Raw genomic sequence first — 12,700 nt, 5'->3', positions numbered from 1 at the left:
TAAAACAAGAAACTCCGTTCATATTACGACGATTATGTCACCCTTACGTATCGTAATCTACCCTCGTTCGATGCTTCTTTTGGAAATACAACGGGAAATTTATTTTCGTGCAATGTAGACTTTGGAGATATCGTTGACAGCGGAACCGGGAAAGGAGGTGGAAAGCTCGTCCGATCACGATTCCCCGGCTGGCAACACTTCCGGAAATAACGAAACGAAAAACCCGGAAGTGCACCAGGCGCTGAAAGTTAAGAGCGGGTTGCAGAAGAGAGCTCCGGGTTTTCAAGCAACGCTGATCTGTTTAATGGTCGCTGCCAGTGGAGAACAGCCCGAAAACATAACGGCTCTCAGTTTGAACTCTTCCTATGGCTTGTGAGTATATCAAATATACATAAATCGATTATTTATTTGCTCCTTGAATGGTCTATTTATCGCATAAACAAAAGTAAACTTGCCAGTTATCAGGGTGAAAGAAAATATTCAAGTTAAATATAGTACAACGTTTAGATTTTTTTGTATCAGTTAATCAGAATAGATTTTCACAAGACTTTTGACCGGAACTTTTCTATAACGGTTTGAAACGATTGTTTTGAAAACGTTTTCTGACAGAATGGTGATTATTTGATTGTAGAATGGCTTACGGGAACGAGTCCGGTTTGGTGGTAGTAGACATCGTGCAAAAAATATCGTTGGTTGTGTTAAATACGTCGGATATCGGGGGTAGTGCGGACCCGTGTCAACGCGCGCTAAGGAGCCCTAAACGTCAAGACGATTTAAAACGAGAAAACGAAGACAAAGCGAGGAGTCCTAGCACAGATCAGGTAAAATGTATTTCTTTTTTAATTACAATCGTTTTTAACGTTATAATTGTTGCCCTCTCCATTCTTCTAAAATTTGTCTGAAGAAACATTGTGAAAGTTTGATATTTATATATATGCATTTCGCTTTTTCTAGACACTAAAATTAATTATCTTCATTATTGCATGACTGTAAAAAAACTACAGGACTTGAGTGTTCAGTTTGTTACCAAATTTGTAATTATAAGTCTTTTTTTCTTTTGTAAATATTAAAAAACTTCAGTTCTTAATAATGTCGGCGTGATATAACAGCTTTTATACCAATGCCAAAGTAGACATCATTAAATAGTCATTATATCACTCTATCATATCTGTGATAATAGTTTTCCACGAATGTTATTTACGAGCAACGATTTCATATGACGATCCCTTAGGATTATTAATTATAGCATACGAATAAAGACCTGTTACATCAATAAACCATTTTATTTTTCAGAAAAAGTAACTCGTTCATTATTTAACAAAAATTAATATCTTTATTTTCACCCTGTAATTTTTTTTCGAATTATTTCACCCCCCCCGCCCCCAACCCCGAATAGAAATAACAAATTTTTAACAGTTCTTAGGGAGGACGATAATTAACTTTACATTAAACATCTGACACCTAATTAGAGCATCGTTTAAACGAATAAAAATAACGTAGATGATAACGAAACAATATTTCTTTACATTAACGATTTAAAACTCTAAATGTAATTTGTATAAAACTAAATATAAAATACGAAATACTCCATCAAAGCTTAATTTCCACCATTCACTTTGTTTTCTTGAACTCATAATTGTCTCGCGTTATTTTAATTCATAAGACGCTTTTAACTAACACATTGTTTATATACAAAATTTTATAGTTAAGTAAGTATGTGATAGTAGTTTCACAAATTCCAAGCAGAAAATTTGCGAACATGTAGGCGACGATATATTTTATTAACGTTATAATTTATCGATCTAATATTAAAACAGCTACGATCAAAAAGTACATGCTGGTATTATATTAATTAAAAGTAAATTACTTGATGAAGTAAGCTCTAGGAAAGTCCATTTTTCAATCGAGTGACCTTAGTCATTCACATAAAACTCAATTTAATTATTTATAAATTGCTTTTTAAATCTTTCCTAAATTTTCAAATTGAATATCTCCATTTTAAACAACATTCTAAGTGATAATTTGCAAAAGAATATTGCAAAAGAAGTTTTGATTAATTTTAAACTTCGACTCGTGGAGTTATCGTGAAAAATTATGCATCTTCCAGGAAATATATTTTCTGTTAAAGGATAAACACAGCGAACTTACTCAAAGTTGTACTCGAAACATTTCGATTTTCCTCGATACAGTACCTGACCATTTAATGTAGATTTTTACTATTTAACACAGAACAAACAAGTACCAAATTCCCACCGGTTATAATATTTATATTACACGGCTCAACATGATGTACAATGTATAGTAGAGTTCTGCAAAGGGTAGACCTTTTTAATTTTTATCGGATAGAAGATACAAATTTTTTCCAAGTCGATACCGTAGTTAGTTCTAGAGAAAACAACTATTTAAACAAAAGTGCTGGCTAGTAATTACGCAAACATTCTGTATACAAATTTAAATTCTTTTTCAATTAAATAAACAATTTATGGTCCAGTTTTATCGTACATTAGTCGTACGATCAGTAGGAATTGCTGAAACTTTTTTGGGTGTGTAGAGTTAAAATAAATAAGAAAATAAACATAGAAGACGGCATAAATAGTAGTTGTGGTTACGGTCATCGGATAGGGGATGAAATGCCCTTTAAAATGAGCGCTCGTACGAGTCGATAGCTTCATTAGTTCCGGAGATATAGCGATTTTAATTTCAAGTCGATGCGGTGGCTGGTTTCGGAGATAGGGTTTGTTTACGTTTCGTCGCGCTCGCGCGTGTTCATTGATCTCGCGCGCGTAGATAGTGAACAGTGCGTAGTAAATTCTTGGAAATACTACGCCCGAAACTAGGTCACGACAGTCACGTACGCGAGGTAGGTCAGCACCACGCACGTGCGACAAGGAGGTCCGACTCCGCTAGACGAAGACAGAGATAGTCGAATTAAAAAAATTACCTTTTACATAAATTGCGATATCTCGAAAACGGAAAGTCCGATCGTCAAAAACCAAAAGCCATTTTAAAGAGGAAGCTTTGCCGCTGCCAACAATACCTCAATTATTAATAAAACACTAGTAGTTTCGAAACTGCACGCGTCTAAAGTTTTAGTAGTTTTAATACGCGTGAATAGGCTATTGTACGCGAGCCGGACAGTGAGACAGTCGAATTAAAAAAAATTACCTTTTACATAAATTGCGATATCTCGAAAACGGAAAGTCCGATCGTCAAAAACCAAAAGCCATTTTAAAGGGGAGGCCTTGCCGCTGCCAATAGTGGCTCAATTATTAACAAAACACTAGTAGTTTCGGAACTGCACGCATCTAAAGTTTTTAGTATTTTTAATGCGCGTTAATAGCCTTTTCTAAGGCCGAGAGCGGAATTTTAAAAATTACCTTTTACATAAATTGCGATATCTCGAAAACGGAAAGTCCGATTGTCAAAAACCAAAAGCCATTTTAAAGAGGAAGCTTTGCCGCTGCCAACGATGCCTCAATTATTAATAAAACACCAGTAGTTTCGGAATTGTACGCGTCTAAATTTTAACTATTTTTAATACGCGTTGTTAGACTGTTTTAAGATAGTGGAAACTGTAGATTCTCTCCTTTCGTCTTTGCTATACATATATTTCCTATTTATATCGTAAGCTAACCAGAATTTGCTACCAAATTTTGTCTAGATTTTTATAAGAAAATATAAATCATTCAAGCAGTCAGATGATCGGTCGTGGTAGGTTACGTGTTAACCCTTTACTAAAATAGTGTTTGACAAGATTGGATGAAAAATACGCGGAGTTTTAAATACTGACGTTGTTTCTTTATTTTTTATTTCGAACACCGTTGAAAAAATACAAAATCGTTTTAATAGAATGTAGTCTTTGTTATAATTGATTGCATCATTAAGTGCAATAGTGCATAGTTACTATTTTTAAGAGTATTTCATTATTTCAACTGGAAAATAATTATTTTATGAAGTGGTTTAAACATTATATACAATATTATTATCTACTTGGCCTTAATATGTAGAATAGTTCTTTTGAATGAGAACATCTAAATGTCATCAACATATTAATACCTACGCGCTCAAACGTGCTCAAACTATTATCATATATATCTCATTAGAGCGATAACCGAGTGTTCAGCTAATTACCCTATTAGATCTCTGTGTATGAGGGAAATTACCATTTCAAAGCTAGATAAATGGTCCGGTACTGAGTATATCGCGTTTGAGATAATTATTCGTTAGGTTTTACTTGATTCACCTTACGTGAGTCGCTTTTTGGATCCTTATGGATCGTTGATACTTTTAGGGTACCAAAAAGTGTAAACAAAAGTTAGTATCCAGAGTAAGTTTCTACAATACTAACAGTTTATTATTAATTTTTTTTCAGTGAAATTCTTACTGATTATTCATTAACAGTACTTTATAAATATTCCATAGTTTTTACTTAGAATCTTTCATGTAATCATACATAGACACGACAAACTTCACACAATATTTTCTGCTTGGAACTTTACCAGTTAGAAATTTAAGATAAAGAAAGTAGTATTACCGGAATGAATTAAGGAATTTAAAATAACAAACGAGAATGTTATCGGTAACTAGTGGTCAAACTTGTCATTTTCCATGTGCCGAGAATTGAAGTTTAATTGTAATAGATTTATGTAACTCGTTTTATGTACAAGTAATATTATATTTGAACTTCCAATAACTAACATATTGGTTAAATGTTGGTTATACTGTTCGTTATAGTTTGGAAAAATCGGCACTATCGTTTTTAATAGTTTAAAAAAAAAAAGAAAAAAAAAGAAATGCTGCATATTTTGATCAGCTACTCATGTTTATTGTGCATTTAATGTTTAGCTAACTATGTGTCTACCCACGTTAAAACAAGTAAGAGCAATACTTTTTGTTTGTTAAAGAAACAGTTAGAACTTTTGTTTTGTTTCTATGATACATATGATATTCCTTTATTAATAAATATAAACAAACTCGATAACAGTAGGTAGTAAGTAGTGGACCATATTTTAGTTTTATTTTTAACTTTGGTTTATGTTTAGATTGTCGATCAATGTTGAACATGTAGAAACAAAGAACGAACAAGTAACACGATCGATTTTGTAGCTCCAGAGTATTAGAAAATTACTGTCGTTACAATTATACCTAACGATCTAGTAAGATTTACATGTGCCGATTTTCACATAAACGTTTGATGGAATCTGTGCATGCACAAACAATATAATACAATGAAATATGCAAGGTGATGAAACTGAAAACAAATATACATTTACTATTATACCACGTGTACGAAAACAAGAAATGTATAGAGGGCTTAATAACAATATGGATATTGTCGAATTGAGATTGCTTTTCACAAAGTACACTATAAAACCAACAGTTTGTACGTTCACTGTGTAAACACAGTTAACAGTTTTTTACAGTTACAGCATGCTTATACACATAATTGCGATACTTATGAATAAGCAGCTGGTGATGCGGAAATAAACTAAACTTTAAGGAGGAAGCGCCCAATTTTGAAGTTAAAATATTTCAGAGACTTCTTTTTATTATTCATTTAAAAACAGAGCCTCTAGAGAATTTTTTTTATTATTTAAAAAAATACTTAATACAGTGTAACATTAATAGAATATTATTATCGTTAAAGAAATTTACAACTGAGCATTGTGATTGTCCATTCTTTTTCTTTTTCTTTCCCGGGGGTAAAAAAACATCGTAAGGTCAGGATAATACGAAGAATATCTTAAGTATACCCAATTATGTGACTTATTAAGAGAGAAAAAACGAGTATTTGAACAAGTATTTCGTTTTGCGAAATTTAGAAACACGTGAACGTGATTACCAAGTAAAAAAGTATTTCTGCGGTGTACGCACGTAGTATTTAATACTATTAACATGTAGGTGTTATCGTGCATAAGACGTATGCCAACTTTATTATACGTACTCAATATAGCTTTGTTTTTTTTTTATGTCGAAAAAAAAAATTCAGTATTTATCTACAAATCGTTGCAACGGTATTTCATATTTGCAAATTTAAAACTTGATAAGGTATAATTAGACAACATTGTTGTAACGAGCGTGCTTCATGACTGATTAATTTTATCCTTACAGATAAACTTGTACACTTGTAACAACGACTTGTGAAATGTTTCAGCTACGTATCATTATTACATCAGTAAATGACAACATTAATCAGGTCATGACGGTCATATCAGGTGATTTCAAATATATATAAACCTAATGAGCATAGTAATTAAGCTAGTCATTCCATAGAATTCTGAAGTCACAAACTCTGAAGCCGTTTTCAAACGTAGAAATTATATTTCAAATATATTTGACACGTCGGCTAAGAATTCTTTGGAATGCCCCCCATTATGCTCGCTTGTAACTATGCTATAACACATAGTTTTCACGTTGACTATATCCGTACACTCTTTGCATTGATATATTTTGTGATAAAGTGTACTATCCATATAGTATATGTTAGAGACAGTTTCAAAGACCAATTCTGTCATTTTCACTGAAATAATCTGAACATTCCGGTGATAGCCTTTTACAAGAGTCGTTCACGTTCGTTTACAAATAAGTTACATACACAGGATTTCAACTTATTGATCATGTCACACTTTACCAGAAAGGCAGTCCACACAGATTGTAAATCAGTCCTCTAAATGTATGTATCTGCATGCTTAAAGTTTAGCAAATTCCGGTATAAACGAGTAAAACTCGATAAAACTAATCGATTCGTCCATTTTGGTGCTTCTAGCTAAAGATATCAAGCATTTAGTATGCTATACATAAATATAAGAGTGCACAAACGATGAATCACATTATAATACACAATCTACATCATTGGTACTAATAAGTTAAGCATATTTTAAGTATTGCGTTAGTATCAGGAAATCTGTAGACACCCTCTACATATATATATATACAATAAAATACGTATATATTATTATATTGAGTGCTTATTCAGAATTCAAGCTCGAAAATGCTAAAGTTCCGTTGCAAATATTACAATTCAAACAGGACCAATCGTATCATCCTTTAAACGGTTAAAAAATCTAAAAATGTTCCGCATTAACTTGAGTTTCTGGAGAAGCAGTGAATTTCGAATATATACTTTCTGAAAGATTTCCTCCCGTGAAAAAGGATATTAAATGTATCACGATATTGTTTCTATGAGCATCTTAGGTATGCCTTGCATTTAGTGTTAAGACGTGACTGATCTGAGTTCTGTAAAATGTTTAAACTTTAAAGACACCTTCCCTCGTCTGCACTCTTCTTCGATTCCACGTTTTCAAATTGTGTACATTTATTTGGGAAGTGACAAGTGACCATACGTTTGCGATATCTATCCGTTTGAAGATTGACCAGAACATTTACATTAATCAATAGATTTTCGTACCTGTAATTAAATATATGCCTAACACTTAATATTTAATTTTAGATTCGTAAGGTTACGTTATATTCTATGGACATCAGAATAATTTGCGGGGTATACTAACGATAAGCGTTTACTAACAGTATTGATATAAACGCAATAATGCTGTAGACTGTATGCAAATAACATGTGAAAATTATCTGCTTTTTAGAATTAGAATTAAATCTTTTGCTATTTTGTATGCATTGATTTATTGTACAAAATCCAACATGTTAAATTCATCAGACTCACCGAGACTCTACTGTGGCGTCAGAAGCCTCGTTAACAATGGTAACCGACAATGCTCAACATTCTCAACAATGTCCACCTCGCGATGAATTCCAAACCGGAAGTAATAACGAGAAAGGAACCACGGAGGAATCCGTGAACGAAATCCATAAGCCTGGAAATAAAACGAACGAAGAAGATTGCGCAAAAAACCATGGCTGGAAAGGATTTAGCCTGAAGAGGCAGCTCAGCAAGGTTGATCTGAAAATTAAAAGTACTTTCACACCAACTTTGGTGGCGTCTCAAAATGGGGTACTTGTATGCTTTTTATCTTATTTTTAGAAATACTTACTTTATTTGCATCAAAAATTTAATGTTCCGTGTGCGTACTTTCACAAAACATAACAAATTTCCATCATTCTTTCTCCTAAACGCTTGTTTCCGTCTCTCGTTGCTTAACAAAAAGAGTTATTTAAAGGATAATTTTTTTTATTTGCCCTGATCAATTGCTACTTTCAAAATAAATATAAATGTTAATTAACATTTAAACTAGATTGTAAACATAGTGCTTCTACAGGTTAAGTTAATACTATTATCGTTTGAAATAACTTGTTACGTATTCAGTCTGAGAAAAACTGTTTTATATAGAATCGAGACATTGGATTTTTCATATATTGTATTTTCCAAGATATCAAGGTGATTTTGAATTTTTTCAACCGCGTATAATTTTTAGTATTAGGCTGTAGCTGATAAAAATACCCTCGTCCTAAGTATGACGCCTTCTAACTTTTGTACTCGTAGAATGATTACTAAAGCACCCAGTGATTTAACGTGAAAGTAGTCATTGGCCACTAACAGTGCGTTCCTTCCTGTCAGATTTGACGAACAACTGCGACGACAGGAATAATCGTCATTATATTAGCAATCAGCTTCAGTGTATAGCTACCTAATGACTCTCTTGCTAACTGCAGGCGAAAGGGCCTTTCAGGCGAAGACTAAGGGAACTTTGGGACACAGGCAAGAAAGTAGCGGATAGTCTGGCTTTCCTCCCACGTCATCAAAGTCGTTTTGCATCTAACATCCTAAAAAGAATAGATGGAGACCAAGACAATCAAAATCTAGCCTGTAACCGAGGAGCAAAACGGGGCAGGAGAGGATAGGTGTTCATTTAATTGTTTATTCGCTACGAGTGCCCTGACGTTCTTAAGCTGACTGGACATAACAGATACCATTCGTTCTGCGTTATTAGGGTTGTCTTGAAAAGGACTCTGTGATGTTAAACTTAGTTTGAAGACTATCCATTCCAATTCTCATCTTGCAGATAAGTTTAATCCTCGTTGGTAACGTCCAGAACCTCTCTTAAAGACTTTACAATCTTCCAATATCGACACCTTATCAAAACGGGGGTTCTAGATAGTATCAACGAGGTTCTAAGTGCTCTGTACGTTGAATCATGCAAAGTGGATGGCCAGGAAACTACGTTTAACAGGACAGAGTCCTTTTTTCCAACCCCCGTGAAATCTTGGTCTCCATAACTGCTTGTCTTATTCGAAATAGTCGATCCAGAACGACTCCCTGCGTGCGAGGATCGCTGGAAAATAGATCGATAGTAAAACAGTCTCAGAATTCCCTTGGAGATGTTCTCTGTTTATGATTCTTAGAATCATGATACCTAATATCTTGGAAAATACAAGGCACGAAAATACTGAATAGCTTCTGTCAAATAAGTAAAATTTAGTAAAAAATCAATTTTAATATTCTGTTAGAGATACCGTTCGAGTAACTTTAAAATTACGTTAAACAAGATGTAAAATTCTCGTTATCTGCTTTGTTTGTATCGTTTGACAGTAATGGTAAATGGAATTAATCGTAGGAATTATGTGTGATCGTGATTAATAGCATTAACTTCGTTTGTGCTTTGGATATTGCAAAAGTGTCTGTAGACGAAGATCTCTAAAATGAAAAAAAAATCTGTACAAGTACCCCATTGTTAACAGGTAGGCACCGATAGTAGCGGTCAGAAAGCTTCTGTTTTTTACTGTAACATCAACGAATCCGCGAATTCGTTATCTCCAGTCGAAAGTGTCGAAGACGAGTCTTCGGTGTCATCGGAAGGTTCGATATCGGGCCGCGAAAGTCCATTAAACGATGATAAGAAAAGGAATAGTCAGGATGCGAAGAGCCCGATGATCGACGGAGACAGTGCTAAGCTATTACGATCTCATAATGACAATGTTGTCGCAACGTCCGACGCTGTACGGCCGGTTAATTTAACCCTGTCCGAAAACGAATTGAAACCGCCACGGCTGAAGAAAATCGTGAAGATGAAACAAGTGAAAAGGGAAGGTCGTTTGTTGTCCGTACCGAATTTAAAGTTTGCGAAAGACGACGCAACGATTTGTGACCTAAGGTGCGAAGAAAACACGGCCCCCGAAACCTTCACCGGCAATCTAATAAGAAGATTCAGTAAGTGTTCAAAATTAGAGTAGAGGAGAGTCTGTGTTGTCCGTGTGCATTTAGAAACGTGATACGTGTTAGAGTGTAATGTAACATGCGAATAATTGAATATATGCGTGTGAGTGTGGGTGAGCATTTAAAAAAAAAAAATATCAATTTTCTTTCAAATCGTCATTGCGTTGACGATTTACTCATTACGTAAAGAAATGATGACTCTGTGTCGATGAGAGCACTTGTTTTACGAGAATTAGATTAACTCATAGGAGAAGCTCGGCTATATTTAAACTGTGCTTTTATTTTTGTCCTTGTTTTAACGAAACTGCCTAGGATGCTCGTAGATTCATGTAAATTAACATCTAGAGGTAACATGAAACAACCAGTGTCTATATAAACTAAGCTTCCGCAATGAGATGTCATGAGTATCAAAGGTTTATGTGAAACTTATCATTGGGTTCTTTTTTTTTTTTTTTAAGGTACATTATACAGTGGTTTATTAGGATTACGAACTTGTTTCGCCTCGTATTTGTTTCCCAGGTTCTCTCGCATACGATTCTTCGTGCCATGCTATTTCGAACACTTTCTCTGGCAATTTGTTGTAATCTTTGAAAATTATTTTAAAGGACAATTGTAAAATTGTTTTTAGAAGACTTTCTATCTCAATTTTTAATTTTTTAACTAGGAACAATTATTCGATACTGAATAACATGCCATCAGAAATAATTTTTACTTTCAACGTAAATACTCAAAAGTCCATTATTAAATTTCTATAATTAATCGATTAATATTAATTTTCTCTCGAGATTTCGAATATTAGGAAATACAATGTATTCAACTTCTGGCCAAATCCGAAATTTTGCCACAAAAAGTGTTCGATTCGGCATGGAATGATCTTATCGTGTACTTGGTTACATTAATACTCGATATGATACTTCGAATATCTCGTAAATGCGAGCAAAAATTAATCACAATAATAGATAAAGACTGTACGAGTTTGAAAGTTATCACTAACGACGATTAATTCACATAAATCTGAGAATAGACACGAGATACAGGAGCTTGCAAGAGTATAGCCAACCGCAGTACTAAATCCCAAGCTTTTTGTTTGTAACGACTAGAATAATTTTAGAATTTCTGCATGACTGATACAACTACTCTACCACGTAGGAATATCGTTATTTTTTCTTTATTTTGGTATCACCGTACACTCTTCGAAGAAATTACAGTCCCTCCCCGTTCTCGCGGAGCATGTGCCATTTATTTTTTTTTAAACGAGTGACAAAGTATGACTACCAAAACTAAACATAGAGTTAGTCAGATTTCCAATCGGATCCAACGATCTTCGAAATTAATCATATTTTTTTCGCTTTCTTTTCTCCCCTCCATTCTCACACCTTCATGTATAACAACAACACAGGTTCTCGAACTTCTGTGTACAGTATTTATTATTTAATATTTAATAATAGCAACGGATTAATTTTCGTTTCAAAGTATAACCAACGAAGCAGAATCTTCTACGCAATACGAAACGAATTATAATATTCAAAAATTTCCAGTAAGCCCTCAGAACTATTTGGTAATTTGAACTATTTATATGATGATATAAAATTAAGATGTTAAATGCATCTTCCTACGATAGTTGGCAAAACTTCATAGTGAGTATATGTGTCACAATATATTAATTCATCGAGTTAAACCAGGGATCGGCAAACTTTAATAAGACAGAATTTAAACAATTTTGTAACCAATAACTTACAGGAATTCATATAACTTAGCAGAATTTTTAAAAAATCAACAAGGTTATTACGTTGTTCCAAATGAATTGGCTAATGAAATTTTTCAACGATCATAGTTCTAACGGAAGGATTACTTATTAATTAAAATATGATCCAGCATATTCGATACATTTTCTTTAAGCCATCGATTAAAGAAATCTTTATTTTATCGATTACTTTTGAACGATATAATAGAGTTACAAACGACTGAAAATTTCTTAACAATACTAATTTGCAACGAAGTACGCCACCCTTGAAATTATTTTTCTAGTACCAAACATTCGAATTACATTAACGAATTTGTATAAATAGTTTACCGACCCCTGAGTTAAGTCAAGATATCAAAGATTCTCAAAAACACGCTGTAGAACGACCGTAACAACCATGAATCATCAAAAAGAAAAGGAAAGATGCTCATAAAAATTCACCGATTTAACGATACGAACGTAGAAAGTTATGTGGAATAAATCGTTCGATGTTTCTTATTGACGATAAATGTAGAGTCTACTATAAGAGTCAGTCAATCAGTTTGATCGGTATTTCAATTTCTGTGTCAGCGTGTAATTACGTTCCAATTAGTCCAAACGCATAGGAAATTAGGAGATCTCCAGAGAGCTTTTCGGAAGAGTGCAGACTCATTTAATTTTAAGCAAGCGATTCGAATACAATTTTCATCTTGTACGCTCAGAGGGTGCCTACATTTTCTATGGCGTTAAAATCCAACGTTCGGAGACCGAAATTTTTGAAAAAAAGTAACAAAACACAACATTGAATCGGAGAAGTGTTAGTATAAGGTGCAGAATTAAAATATTTACGTCTA

At 33.7% G+C, this 12,700-nt stretch overlaps 1 protein-coding gene across 10 annotated transcripts in view; it reads left to right on the top strand.

Moving 5' to 3' along the window:
- The window catches only part of Tomosyn (syntaxin-binding protein tomosyn), a 53,700-nt gene that overhangs the window by 19,043 nt on the left and 21,957 nt on the right, over positions 1-12,700 (top strand). For 3 of the 10 annotated variants that reach the window (XM_076783706.1, XM_076783710.1, XM_076783709.1), the window contains exons 11-13: positions 119-372; positions 632-821; positions 4,846-4,875. In XM_076783706.1, the coding sequence (XP_076639821.1) occupies positions 119-372; positions 632-821; positions 4,846-4,875 (474 nt within the window). Of the gene's footprint in view, positions 1-118; positions 373-631; positions 822-4,845; positions 4,876-6,154; positions 6,216-7,669; positions 7,964-9,648; positions 10,120-12,700 lie in introns of all 10 variants that reach the window. The other 7 variants (XM_076783707.1, XM_076783712.1, XM_076783711.1 and 4 more) reach the window with 4 other exon arrangements.

The sequence above is a fragment of the Colletes latitarsis genome, chromosome 2, assembly GCF_051014445.1.
Source record: "Colletes latitarsis isolate SP2378_abdomen chromosome 2, iyColLati1, whole genome shotgun sequence".
In the NCBI taxonomy this organism is placed as follows: Eukaryota; Metazoa; Arthropoda; class Insecta; order Hymenoptera; family Colletidae; genus Colletes; species Colletes latitarsis.
The sequence above is the reverse complement of the archived record's forward strand: the minus strand, read 5'-3'. Positions and strand labels throughout refer to the sequence as shown.